The sequence below is a fragment of the Cynocephalus volans genome, chromosome 11 (genome assembly GCF_027409185.1).
Source record: "Cynocephalus volans isolate mCynVol1 chromosome 11, mCynVol1.pri, whole genome shotgun sequence".
Taxonomy (NCBI): Eukaryota; Metazoa; Chordata; class Mammalia; order Dermoptera; family Cynocephalidae; genus Cynocephalus; species Cynocephalus volans.
The window spans coordinates 828,866-843,624 of record NC_084470.1 but is presented as its reverse complement, the minus strand read 5'-3'; the positions used below and the strand labels follow the sequence as shown (position 1 = coordinate 843,624).

The window sequence follows — 14,759 nt, the reverse complement described above, 5'->3', positions numbered from 1 at the left end:
ACAACACATGGAACAGGGAAGCAAAAGGGCGAACCCAGAGAAGGAAGCAACACCTCCACATCCGCACAGGCCTCCTGGAACAATGCTTCCGAAAAGGCCAGGGACTCTCTCTCTCCTTCAAGAACCTCACAACCCTTCCAGAAAACCATGCATCTCACACTGTCTGGCTTTACTGTAATGTGGAGGCACATCGAGTTATCGCGATGCCTTTCCCTCTCTGAGCTGCAGATGTGAGATTGTCCAAGAAGCACAGACGCTCTACACTCCACCCACGCCGCAGCATCACTACTGTCCTATTTTATTGTCTTACCCTGGCAGTGGGGGAGAAAGGAAAGCTTCCTCTACCTCTAAGTGTCGTTCTGCAACAGAACCCACAAATGCATTTCCTGAGTGGAGAATTTCATGGGGTCCGAAATAAATGAGAGCCTCTTGCTCCTCATCGATATATTGGAGGTACCAGACATGTCCTGTGATTTCAGAGAAACTTTAAGAGCGAAGAGTAAAAAACTGCTTCTCTTTTTGTTTTTTTAATACAGTAAGTATTACAATGGCTGCAATTATACATACTTTTTGCATCTTTGAATATAACTTATGATAATATTAACTATTTTAAAATGTGTATGACTATATTTCTCAAAATCATAGACAGGTAGGCCAAAAGAGTCAACTGCATAAATTGTATAAATTTAAAAATTTTTTAAAGTAAACTTAAAAATGTATTGACGACCTATTATTACATTAGAAAAATATTTTTCTGTTAACTGGTATTTAGAGTCAATCAAATAACCTGCTTCCCAGGGAAGTGGAGGCCTTTTATGAGTTGGTAAAGTACAGAACTGTAGAACTGTCAAGGTTCTAACAGGCCCTCATTTTACCGATGAGGAAACTGAGTCTCAGAAAGCTTAGAAGGAAGGCTCCAGGTCATACAACTGGCCAGTGGTAGAGGCAGAACAGGACCCCAGATCCCCTCCGTCCCCAGCCAGTGACCTTTTGTCCACAACAGTTCCCCTCTGAGAGAGACAGAATCCATCTGCATGCCCTAAAACTAATCAGAACAATATAGCAGCAAAGGCTAAGCTTTTTAAAACATCAAAAACTTCACTGCACTTTTCCTAGTGCTTGGTCAAATGATTTTACTTAATGATAGAAGTTTAGGGTAAACATCCAGTTTAGTTATAAATGAAATCTTGCTTCAATCTATGAAAATTTCTGTTTGGAAAAAAACTCTTACAGCCTTTTTTCTGGCACGTGTCCTGTTCTTTCAGCTAGTGGGCTTAGTTATTAAAGACAGCTGTGTCCGTTGTTTACGAATATTACGGACACTGAAAACCTAATTACAAAACCAAAAATTCTCGAGAGTCCCCTGCTTCTCCTTTTCTTGAACTTGAAACTGAAAAGAAATGTGTTTCCCACCAACGTCAAGAAGAGTCACTCCTGGCATGTTCCAATCACATTCACAAACTCAAATTAGTAGGGGAAAGAGCCCGAAAGTCAACACAGTCACAACACAGTATGTGAAAGGATATTAAAAGCTTGTTTCATCAAATGAAATCATGAAAAAAAATAAGATATCAGCATAAATAATGTGGTGGAAGTAATTTTATATTCATTTCACATTTAAAAAGTCATTTTTTGTGACTGAGTTTTAGTTCTTCAAATATGCCCAGAGGATACTTCCTCATCCTGAGTGCTCCTTCCTATTGCTTTGGTCGATGTTTGACAACGTGACAAATTTACATTTAATCGGAGTAAGAATGGAACAGGCACCGTCTCCTCGCCCCCCACCTAAAGAGAACGTCATGGACAGGCCATAGCCATTCTTTTATTCATTATACATATCACTTTTTTCCTTTAATTCCAGCAATGTTCAGAGTTTAGAAAGTTCTCACATAGTTTTATAGTTCAACATCTGGAACACAACGTTGTTAACCGTGATCACATTGTCTGATTCTCTTACATGTCATAGAGAGAAGCAGCGAAGCACTGGTGTGAAAACATAGCACGAGGAATTACGTGACGATGCGTTTGACACTGGAGCTAACTCCTGGTCGTTTCCATATTTCGTGGTGCTGCTTACACGGAAGGCTCCCCCTGATCCTGGAGGCCTGTCCCCATTTCAAACAGCACAGTCTGCTCAGCATTTCACGCTGGCTCTTCTAAACTACAGCTAGAGAACTTCGGTGCATTTCAGAAGGATGACTCACTGCGTCTGACTCGGTGCAGGCCTGGGATGGGCTGCACAAGAGAACGCTGGTTGTATGCAGGGGAAATACGCTTCTCCATGTGTGTTTGCGGGTCGGAATCCCCCTATCTTTAGGGAAGGCCATGGCTCCCTGAGACCCAAACGTATCACTGCTTACACACCAAACAAGTGGTACCATTTAAAATTCCACTCTGAGGGAACGGTGGTAACTGAAGCCATTCACGGGACCACAAAAGCACTGCCACCCTCCAAACTGAACATTTGAATGACATTTAAAAGGTGCCAAAATGTGTCATCAATTCATGCGGAAGATATTTCCTGAATATCTAGTGTGTGCAAAACGCTGGGGTGGTTACTCGAGGAGAGATCAAGGCAGCAATGAGAGTGCACTGTGGTACTTTACTAATACCAGGCTGTCACGCAGAGCTGCTGGGGAGAACGTCGAAGGGCAGCTCAGGGGTGAGCAGAAATGACAGGAGAATGGAAGCAGGCCGGCAGGAGAAGGCTGGAAGAGCAAAGGAAGGAGTGGGCCAGGAAGCAGTTGCTATAACAGAAATACCTGAAACTGGGTTATTTATAAGAACAGAGGTTTATTTGGCTTATGATTCTGGGACAGCTGCATCTGGTGTGGGCCTCAGGCTGCTTCTACTCATGGTGGAAAGTGGCAGGGAGCCAGAGGGTACAAGCAGATCACATGGCGAGAGGAAGCAAGAGAGAGAGGGGAGGTCCCAGGGTCCTATAAACAACCAGCTCTCGTGGGAACTAATAGAGTGAGAACTCACTCACTCCTCCCCCTCCCCCAGGGAAAGCATTAATCCATTCATGAGGGATCTGCCCCCGTGACTCAATCAGTTTCCAACACTGCCATGTTGGGGATCAAAATTCCACATGAGTTTTGGAGGGAAAAACACATCCAAACTCCATCAAACAGTAATTATCTTTGAGCTGTACAATTATTTCTATTTTCCAATTTGGGCTTTTTTGTAATTATCATAAAATATTCTTTGTGTGACACAAAAAACGTTGCATTGTGATTTGCTTTGGGGTTTATTTATAACAGTTCAAAATGTTCATGGAAAAATTTGAATTAAAAGATAATCCAAATTCTTCCATGAACTTTTTAAAGAACCCTCATAGATACACCCAGGTCAATAGATTGTAATTGTCTGGAGAGAAACAGTGAAGTCCCTTCATCCCTGACTGCTCAGTGCCTAGTCTAGTGTCTAACACACAGCAGACACTCAGTCACTGATAAATTAATAAACAACTGGCTGGCTGCAGAGACAAGAGAAAGATGTAAAAATGGAAGAAGGAATGGGCAGAGTTGGAAAAGTCTTTACAGTTTAGTAAAATTGGTATCTTTCCTGGGATTTTTAGGAGATGAGAGGGGCCCATCATGTGACAAATATTAAAGAGAATAAAAGAAAGAAGAAGAAATAAAAGGAATGTTCTTTGTGAGAATACAATGGTAGGAGACTTAATCAATGAAGCTAATTCTACCAACTCTTCAGACCTGTTTCAAACTTCACCTGCACTTCTGAATACACCTGCTTCTTAGACAGACTGAGGAAAGCAACTCTTCAAAAGCAATTGCAGTTTCTCCTTCATTGTACTAGGAGGATAAATTTACATTCACAAAACCACTGAAATGTGTGTCTCGGTGAACCCAAATCCTCTCTAAAGTTCCTAAGGAAGGCTATCCAGAATAAATGCTGAAACTCCTTCAGTGTACAATTACAAGGGATAGATGGGCCCCACTTGGATAAATATTTATTTCTGCCCATCTTTGAAAGCAGAGACAATGAGGCTGGCTCTGTCCCAGAACGATCACAGTTTCTCGGTGTATTCATAATTTCTTGGCGAGGAGGTGCACAATAGATCGTAGTGTCTCCACTCCCCAGCTGATGTGAGACTGACAGATATCTTCTTCTTCCACTCTGGCATCACGGTGACGTGCACTGAGGCTGAACACCCAAGGCTGAAATCTGCTGTGAGTTTAAACTTGCTTAGACCTGTGGACTTTGGAGAGAGGAAGTGTAATTTATGTTTTACTGTGTTAATATCTCTTGCCCCGGATTCGAGGTTCTCTTTAGATGCTCACTTCATCATCATTTCTCCCTTGAAACGTCTGGCTGTTCTTTACTCCATAGATGCAAATGGCATGTCTCAGTCCCAAATGTCTACGAACAATCATAGATAATATCTCCAAATTACACTGGCTGGTGGGGGAAGAGAGTAGCTGGGGAGAAATGACATGTGGCTTTATCATCAGGCAGATCAGGGTTTCAATTCTTGTTCGCTTTTTTACCTTAGGCAAGCTATTAAACTTCTCAGAATCTCAGTTTCTTCATCAACACAAGGGGCTAACTCCTCCTAGGTTGCAGAACAATCTTGAAAATTAACATTAAAGTACTATAGGTACCCGGCATAGAGTGCACGTTCATTAATAATCGCTATTATTGTCAATAATTCCTTTGTAAATAAATTGTTTGCTGATCTGTTTTCAAACTGTGTATTCATATTAATGCCCAAATGTCATACAAGAAGTTTCCTTTCCAACTATTTTCCCCCTTAGGCTTATTACTAAGGTGATAGCTCCCTGTGCAGAGAAATAACTTTATTCAGCTATAAATTAAATAAAGAAATTATCATAAGGAATCTTCCAAGCCACAGAAATAAAGATATATATGGAAATTAAAATTTGGGATTTGTCCTCAAAACACATAAGGAAGAGCTGAGATAAGATTTAAAATATACAGCAGTTATTCCTAATTTTTTAAACATTAAAAAAACAAAAAATTAGAGTCCCCACTGGTTTCAGGAACTTGATGAAAGTCCTCACCTTGCTGAAGGTATGATCAGCGCCACACTCTCCCAAGAAATTAATTTTTTTTTTTTTTTGTCATTTTGGTGACCGGTACTCAGCCAGTGAGCGCACCGGCCAGTCCTATACAGGATCCGAACCCGCAGTGGGAGTGTCACTGCGCTCCCAGCGCTGCACTCTCCTGAGTGCACCACGGGGTCGGCCCTGAAGGTACGATCTAGTAACACAGATGACACAACTCGGTGCGTAAACTCTTGCCTTGCTGTTTCCACCGATTCTAAATAGCAATACTATGAAATTTGCTCATTACAAATCAAGTCCTCATACTGAAAGATCCACCTTAAGCCAGACCCCAAACCCTCATCAATGTCCCACCTTTGCTCTCTCCCTTCTAAGACGCTATTAAGGCTCTATCAAGATAATGATCAATGACCAGGGCAGGTGATTAACTCAGCTTTGTCTTATAAACAGGTCATTTTGGTGGTATTTTTAAGAAGCCAGAATTCGACAGCCCACAGTAATAGTTGTCCATTTGTGGATTCAACCCAATGAGGATGGAATTAAAATAGACCTTCCAATAGAAGCTTTAGCTGACAGGCAGATCACAAGTACTCAAATTCATTCTGACATAAAACACCAAGACTCACAATCTCACGGTCCAGCCAAAACTGAAGCAGGACATCAGCCCCTCTTCTAAGCCAGCTGGAGGCCCCTCCCAGTGGCCGAGTGCTAGCCAACCCTTTACAAAAGACTTTTTCTTTCCAACTGACCATTCAAAACTAAGACCTTGCTGTCCTCAGGGTAACGGTACATCTACGACACAGAATGGAACCCTACAGCAATTATCCAATATTTCAGGCTAGTTTGGAAAAGTCCTCTGAGGCTTTTTGGCCCACAATAGTTAGATAAACTGCCCACATTGATCTAATTCGCTCAATAATTGCTCAATTCTCCAATTTATTGCCCAGATGCAGCCAAATTTCTCCCCATGGACAAGGAAGATATAATGACAGCTTATGACTAACACGCACCAAATTGCACATATTATCTCAAGTAAGGCAGAGGCCACGAGAGAGACTTCAGACACTGGGGGTGCCAAGTCCCCGTGCCAGAGGAGAAACAGCGTGGTTGGGACTATGGAACTTGTGTTGCCGTGGCGTCATGTGACCACAGAAATGATGAGGTGTCCCTCTGCTCCCTACTACAGGGCAGTGCGATCTCAGCTGGAGACACCGGGATGGGGAGGGGTCAGACATGCCCCCTCATAGTCCAGGGCAAGGTCAACTCTGAGGGTCGAGGATCGCACTCTCTTTTAAAGCTTTGCCACAGCGAGCAGCCCTGATCACAGGCAACAGCTTCCTGCCACCGCAGCTTCCTGCCCTCCGGAGCTGTGGGAATCTTGGAGGCTTAGAGAACACTTTTCAAACAAGATGTCCCCAGGGAAGTCATACACATTCCATACAAAGCAATTTAGAATAAGGGCTACAGCCGCTGAGTGTAAATCTGTCTTCCTTTCTGAGCTCGTCCATGGTGAAGTGCAACTCTCTGTTCCCTGCTGAATCAGGAAAGACTAAATGTTCAGGATGGGGGGCGGGTGCAGAGGCGGGAGGGGGGGGGAGAAAGCAAGATGGAAGTTAGCACTCACTTGCTCGGGAACTCAGCGATTATTATGCAAACCCGTTCTGTGCCAGGAACTGAAGATATGAGGTCACCATTCTACACCGATGGATGGAGTTAAATAAAATCACCACCGACAAAAATTTCTAACAAAAAATCATTTTTGATTCATGGGAGGTAAGGTGTGGGGTCCTATAAAAGGGCTGACCCACAGGAAGTGATCTGGTCTCGGGAGTCAGAACCCGCTTCCTGAAAGAATGTTGGGGCTGCCAAGAGCAGGATGAACAGGCGCCCAGTAGGTGTGGGGGCGACGGGGAGGAGGAGGAAGGAGAGAAGAGGAAAAAGCAGCCTCCACGAGGGCCGTGACACGTTAGACCAGTGCTTCTCAAACCTCCCTTGGCAGATGAATCCCCCAGGGCTCTTGTTAAACTGCAGATTTCAATTCAGGTGCCCTGAATAGGGACAAGGATTCTGCATTTCTAAGAAGCTCCCAGGTGAGGCCCACACTGCCAGTGGGGACCACACTTTGTCTAGCGGGGCTCAAGAGGACCTGTCTGAAGGCCAGTGTGACCAGGGCAAGAGAACCAGGGACACGGGTGCTGATGAGGCCGGAGAGGCGGGCAGAGGCTGGACCATGCCAAGCTGTGCAGAGCATCTTCAGGGATTCGGTCTAGGAGGACCGGAGAGCCATGAAGATCTCTGTTTTCTTTGTTCTCTCCAAATAGCCTTCCTCAGAGTTTCCTTTTCCCTGGGAGACAGCACTTCACAATATCTGAAGTGTAAGTGAGAGCAAAGGTGTTTATGGACTTCAGGGCTTCTAGGAGCCAGTAAAGCACGGCTCCTTCATCACAGACAGCCCATTAACAACCCCTGTTATTGGTAAAAATCCTCTGAACTTAATACGCCTTTGTCAGCAAAAGTAATTGATCTTGGCTGGATAATTTGGCTGGTTTTACAAACTAATGTCTTGCCACTCTGTTAAGAGTGTCCTACAACCCTGGAGCGGTACTCCCTTCCGTAAGCAATTTTCAAGAACGCTGAGCCTGTAGGGTTATTAAAATAGTTTGGTTAAAAAAAAAAAAAAGCACAGACATCTCTCATTGGCACCTTGATATTTAGTCTTACAGCCCTGAAGACGGGTTTCTCAGAAATGTCCATGCCAACTGCTGCCACCCTATTCACTGAAAATTTGACTGAACAAAAGCACACAAAATTGTTTGCTGTACAGTTAGGAAGGTAACAAAAAGTCAAACCTAAACTGAAAAAAGTGCAAATGTGTGCTTTAACCAATGCCCAGTATACTTATAAACCATTCTTAGCTTCAGTCTTCTGAATGCATCATCTTTCCATAGTAAAATGATTTTAGTAGTTATTCCCACCAAACACATCCCAAAAGGAATCACTCTAACATGACTCAGATAACTAGACAACTATACGGAACAGCTAAAGGAACTCAAGATGTCACTGCCCTGATTAATACTCTGGAGAATTAATTCTCTTGGATCGTGTATTTATATAATGGGTAAGTGGGGAAGATATAGTTTAACAAGTGACTAATAAAGCTGTGTATTTTCTAAGTGAGTCATGATGATATTCACACCTAAAAATGTTAGATGCTCTGCTCCTGGAATGGGTACGAGCAAGAGGTTGTGAAATCCTCGCCAGATATTTTCAAATGTTATCATGTTCTCAGCTGTCTGGAATGCCATATCCCCTGCCCAACTAAAGTCAGGATGTAAAATCATATGTAAGGCATTTGTTTCATTATTGAAGGAATCCATATCATAAGATGAAATGTCTTTCTGGTGGTCTGCCTCTCTGTCACCACATCACAAAACATGAGTAGACAGATTTTCACAAATTTGGAGGGTGTAACTAAGTGGTAGGACTTCAAATACAACCCACATGGCGTGTACGATATTTACTTGAGAGTGGAGGACACCTCGAAGGGCTGGCATGTCACCCATCAGAGACAGATGACACACGCCAGGGGCGCTGCACACAGGCCCGGCTCCACAGGTGCACCCCGAGGCCAGCAGCAGGCTCGGGGCAGTGGGATGTCTGACGAAGGCCATTCTCCCAGGCGAGAGTGGCTGGCCAGCTCGAAAGGGCGGAACCGTCACAGTGTGGAAGAGAAAACATGACTTTCTTCGCACACTGCCTTAAAAGACAGCAACAGGAAAGGAGAGGGCACTAACGTTACTGACGGTGCCCAGCAGCGAGGACGGCAGATGAACAAAGCCATGGCTCCTTCCACAACTAACACAGAGAAGAGGAAAGTAAAGCAACGACCGTGACACCAGGGGGCAAGGGCTCACCTTGACGGGTGTGTGTATGTGAAGAGAAGGAGGGAGGGAAAGACGGCAGGCAAGCTGGCAAGGGAGAGCCACGGAGCCCCAGAAATACAAATGAGAAAGTAGTCACCTCTGCCTGGGGAAGTGGGTGCTCAGGGAGTTCCAGCAGGTAGTGACAACTGCCCTGGAAAGGTCAGGCACTCACCAAGTGACCAAGGGAAGAAAAGGATTCCAGACGGGGCAGCAGCATGAGCAAAGGGCCAGAGCAGTAGGAAAGAGTGGTGGGTTTGGGGAAAGGCCAGCGGTCCGGTGTCCACGTATGTGTGTGCATGGGTGTGTGAGCGCATCTATGTGGACAAACTCACAGATATAAATATATCAGTGTATACACGTTTAGTGCAAGTATACGTACACGTGGACACATACAGCGTGCTGCAGCTGACTCTGCTGCTGCCTCTCGCATCCCCTCAGCCTGACCCCTCCACACACACTGCCAGGCTTCTAACTGCCAGCCCCTGTGTTTCTTCCTCTGGTTGCTAAAGGCCACTATGCCACCGGAGTGGCAGGCTGGAAATGCTGCCCACGTAACACCCCCTAGGAGCAGCACTCAACCAATGGCCGGTAAGAGTCGGTGCATGCACGTTGCACAGGCGTCCAGAGTTGCCCCAGCAGGGTCACACTCTGGCCACGCACAATGGCAGCCCACTTGCCGTCTCAGTCCATCTGTGCTGTTATGACAAAAGACCACAGACTGGGTAATTCATAAAAAACAGAAACGCATTTCTCACAGCTCTGAAGGCTGAGAAGTCCAAGATCCAGGCACCGGCAGGTTTAGTGTCTGGTGAGGGCTGCTCTCTCTGCTTCTCCCCTTGTTGTTGAGTCTTCCAGAGGGACAAACACTGTCCTCACATGGTGAAGAGAGAAGGGCACGAAAGGCCAACCACTGCCCCTCCAGCCCTTTCATGAAGACACTAATCCATTCTTGAGGGCAGAGCCTCGGGGACAATCACCCCCTAAAGTCCTACTTCTTAATATCACCACAATGGGGATTAAGTTTCAACACCTGAATCTGGGGGACATTTAGATCACAGCACTGGTCACACGCCCTCAGCCGGTGGCCTGCCCTTCCTCGTCTACCTCCACATTCTCCTGCCAGAGAGTTCTCTATTTCCCACATAAACCACTTACACACAAACACCTGCCACAGGTCTGCTTCTAAGGGAATCTGAACTTAAACATGTGTACATGTATATCTGTATTTATATTTGCAGTCATGTCTATATGCATTGTGTGTGTGTGTGTGTGTGTGTGTGTGTGTGTGTAGATATATGCACTTACAGATAGAGACATAAATACAAATATATATTCAACGTAAATACTATATACATGCCCAAATGCATAAATGTGTTTATATCTCTCTCTCTGTCGAACAAGTACTAATGTTTTCCTTTTGACCAAAGCACAGCAGGTTATGTACAGCACCCTCTTTTGCACAGGGGACCTTGCAGCCTAACATTCCGAATGCCCGTCCCTGAACCTCCTCAGTGGAGCGTTCGGCCTCACACTGGTCCTGTTTAAAGCCTTTCTCTGGCTTTGCCCTCTCACTCAGCAAGATGAACAACCCCACAACACACACACACCTTACACGCCAAAGCTTCCGAGTCCGCTGCCGGGCAACCTTGGCGGACTTCAAGTCTCCCAGCTACAGAGCCAGGCCATACATTTGGAATGTTACTTTCTAAAGCAAACATCTCCACAGTTACCACTCTCAAGACAGGGCCATTTGCTGCCACGACATTATGTTTTTTTTTGTTTTTTTTTTTAGTGTACTACACCAAAATGATAGCAAAATGAAGGAATATTTTAAGAACCAGGTTATTTTAATAGCAAGCTACAAAAAAGAAAGCTTGCACCTCATACTTTCGTATTCACAACAATAAAGACTGCTCTCATGGCCCTTCCGCTACCCAAGCCCACACACGAAAGTCTCACCCTCGAGCAGGAGCTCCCTGTGCTCTTCCATTCTTCTATTGGTCTGTAAAGACTGATGTCAGAGACATAACCAAAACCATTAGCTGCCCTTTCAGTGCTGAGGGTGGCAACTGGAATGAATACGGGAAAGAAAACATAGAGATATGGGAAAGGATACAGACTATAGGTCTGGAGAGAACTCACTGAGCAGGAAATCTTGGGCAAGTAACATTTTTGGATTTTTATTTTTTCAACCAAAAATGAAAGCAAGACTTCCCGGGGCCTGGACTTGGCCTCCAGGTGTGTTTCGTTCCACATGCATTGTGTGCAATGAAACATGTACAATCTGAATGCCTTTAGTGCATTTGAGTCTGTGAGCCCTGGGCATGTCACCCCAAGCCCGTGTCCAGCTCTAACACTGCATGACTCTGATGACTGTCGTTGGTAAAACTGCAAGACCTTTCCATCCTCCTGGCCACCTTCTAAGTTTCCATCGGTGGAGGCCCGGCTGCCTGACCTCAGCACACCTCTACAGGAAAGACGACTCATCGGGTGCACATTTAAAATTTCCTATTGAAATATGCCTTGTTTTTATTCAATCTACTCCCAAAAGAACGCAATTAATAAAATAAACAATTACTAGAAAAGTCTACAGCTTCCGATATGGAAGAAATAAAATTGAAAAATGGTCAATACTTACTGGCAAATAAAAATCATTTACATAAAAAATAACATAAAGCTATGTAACCATTATTAGCAAGAGAGGAAAAACATGGAAGTTGAGTCAGAATACGTAAGCTCATGCTTGTTTTCATTAGTAAATTACTTTTGTATTTTTATACATTATTATATACATGCTGTCTATTACATATATCATATTACATATGTTTCTCACTCTCTCTCTTCCCCCTTCCTTCCTTCCTTTTCTCTTTCCCTTTCATACAAAACTATCCCCTCGGTCACGTTTGTTCTAATCTGAATTCCCTGGCTGGGTGCGCATGTGCTGGAGGAAGGAGGAAAGATTTTAGAAAAGGCATGTAGAGAAATGACTGATGCTGTGATTTATGACGGTCCACATATGATTCTGCTCTGGTGAAATTAGAATGCTAGAATTCCCATGTATTGTCTCTTTAATATTCTGAGATGCATACGGAGTCACAAGTGACTTGGAAAATGTCTGTTCTTTATTACAAAAGATTAAAAGCTTAAAAGATCTATGGTTGTACTAACTCCCTACTATAAATAACGCGGAGCAGCTGCTTAAGACGAGGTTCCTCATCACTACCATCACCACTACCACCACCAATGATCTTACCCCAGATTTAAAATACATTAATAAAAAAGATCCCTCTAGAATTGTAACACATGCCAAGTTCCTTTTTCCTTCCTAAGCCCTCTGAAGATATCCCGAGCGTGTGGGTGAGAAGTCGACAATGCTTAGAAAGACACATGTGCGGCTCTGTCTGTCTCACGAATCCCCACTGCGTCCCGAAGCCACCATTTAGGGGTGATTTGCTCCCAGCTATGCCCCCGCCGTAAATGACCAGCCGTTAGATCAGGTCCTCGCCCCACAGAACACATTGAGGCAGCTGTGCTGCTCCCCATCTGCTTCCCATGTGACAGCACGAAAGAACTCAAGAGCTGCCTCATCAAGAAGCTCCTGTGCCCCAAGGAACAGAAAACCCACGGTCTTCCCAAAGAAGGAAGCAAGTGACGGAAAGTCAGCCTCTCTCCCTCTCTCTCTAGAGCGGTGGTTCTCAGCTGGAGGCGAGGGGACACAGGGCAATGTCTGCAGACACTGTCGGCCGTACAACGGTGCTGCTGGAACCCAGTGGGTGGCGGCCAGAGCTGCTGTGCACACCCTGCAGTGCGTGAGACAGCCCCACACACACGCACACACGCACTGGCTTCTCCTGAGAGGAGAGGAGAGAGAGACTGCACAGGGCAGGGCTGGGCCCGCTGAGTCCCGACAGCAACCAGCCCAAACCATCACCCCGTACCGTGCACGGCAGGACTTACCACACAGGAGCACTTGGTGCATTTGTTTCCTTCCGGATAAAACTCCTGTCCTTCTCGGTACTGCACACCCTCAAACACACAGCCTAGGAAGCAAAGAAGAGCTTGGAATTAGGGCAGCCGTCCTTGTTGAGCTTGACATGGACCTTCTATCCCCTGCTGATCTGTCTCCACCTCCACCTCCACCCAGCAGAGTGTCCTCCTTAACCAGTGGACAGGATTGTCACATAGCAAAAAAAAAATAAAATGAAATAGAGTGCAAAAGATTGGCATGGGACCAAAAGCCCAGACACGGTGGAGCCTGGGCCAGCGCAGGGGGTAGCAGGGTGTGGTAGTGAGCCTTGCGGTGAGTCCCAGGAGCTGCACAGTGCCCGTGCTGACCACGGCCAAGGGCACCAAGCACGGAGGGCCAGGGAGGCGGAGAGCAGATGACACTAAGCACTGCCCCTTGGTGAGTGCCCAGGCATCGTGAGGCCTCTCCCAGCCCTGCGCACCCCAACCTCACTCCATCTTCCCACAGATGCTACAAAATAGGGACCCTTATCTCTCTTCCCACAGAGGAGGAAAGCATGGCTCAGAGAGCGGGAGTAACTCACCCAGCTGGCCGACCGCAGAGCCGGGATTCTCAGTTCTGATCCACCTACTACACTGTGCAGAGAGCCAGGCACAGGCAAGAAGGGGCAAAGGCAGGGCAGGGGTGCCACATGGGTTTTCAGCCCCACCCTGTGTGGATTAAAGGGACCACAGGCGCCACCAAGTTTGTCTAACAATGGGACCAAAACCCAGGAGGTGTATCCTATTCAGAAAGTGCCCAGGACATGCCATTTTCCAAAGAGATGTCACAAATGACCTGAAGCACAGGCTGGCCAGTAACCCCAGGTCATGTGGGCCATGGGAGGACCATCAGCTAATGGCAAAGCCACTTTCCTCAGGACTGTCCTCATAGGGTGCTTGGCCAGGATAGCTGATATCACCTTCCACATAGCAGACAGTGCTGCAAGCAGGGCTGTCAGTGGGCAAGACTCAGCAAAGAAGGCTGTCATGAAGGACTGGCTCTCACGCAGAGAGTAAGTGTGCAGGAACTCATCTACACCCTGAGGCCTGCCAACTAAAGGCTTCAGGAGAACCCACCAAACTCTTGGAGCAGCTGGTTCCCAGCCACAGGGAACAAGCATCACCCCCACCTGATGCGGCTGCTGGTCCTGCTCATTTTGAAGCCAGATGGGGCACCCTTGTTCAACTGCAAGATGTGCGGACAAATGCTTCTGAGTCTGCAGTTGACCAGCCAAGTGAAACTGTGGTTTAAAAACTACCCCAAGAATAAGATCTTTTTAATAACCCACACCCAGAGCTAGCAATCAACCACCTCCTTGCTATTCTCGGTGATACAGAAAGACGTGGTAGGCCTGGGTCCTCCCAAGGGCTGTCTCAGCATTGTTAGTAATGGCAGAGTCCCAGTTGTCTCTCCTCAAAGGACACTTCCAACAAAGTGTCTTCAATTCTTTCGTATACGTTTGCACCACTGATTCTGTCATACAAATTGCCAGACAGATTAACCACAACAATCTACACTGGACAACTTAAATAAAGGAATTTTAGATGAAAATTCTATGCAAACTGTTCCCATCACAACCACCATCCTTGAGCAAAGAGTCAGACAAAAGGGAAGGAGCAGACAACCAAGAATGCTCTGAAAGCTGTTTCAGGAAGAAACTGACCACAGATTGTACATGTTTGTCATTATGCAGAATACCATTCCCTGATCAATGGCAGATGCCAGTCCTTCTGAATTACTACAGAGAATATCCCAGGGCTTCCCCTGACGGTCTCTATT

General features: G+C 45.7%; 1 protein-coding gene across 2 annotated transcripts in view; it reads right to left on the bottom strand.

Annotated features, from left to right (window-relative positions):
- The window catches only part of BMPER (BMP binding endothelial regulator), a 250,380-nt gene that overhangs the window by 178,122 nt on the left and 57,499 nt on the right, over positions 1 to 14,759 (bottom strand). For both annotated transcript variants that reach the window (XM_063115102.1, XM_063115103.1), the window contains exon 6: positions 12,929 to 13,011. In XM_063115102.1, coding sequence (XP_062971172.1) covers positions 12,929 to 13,011 — 83 coding nt within the window. The remainder of the gene's footprint in view (positions 1 to 12,928; positions 13,012 to 14,759) is intronic.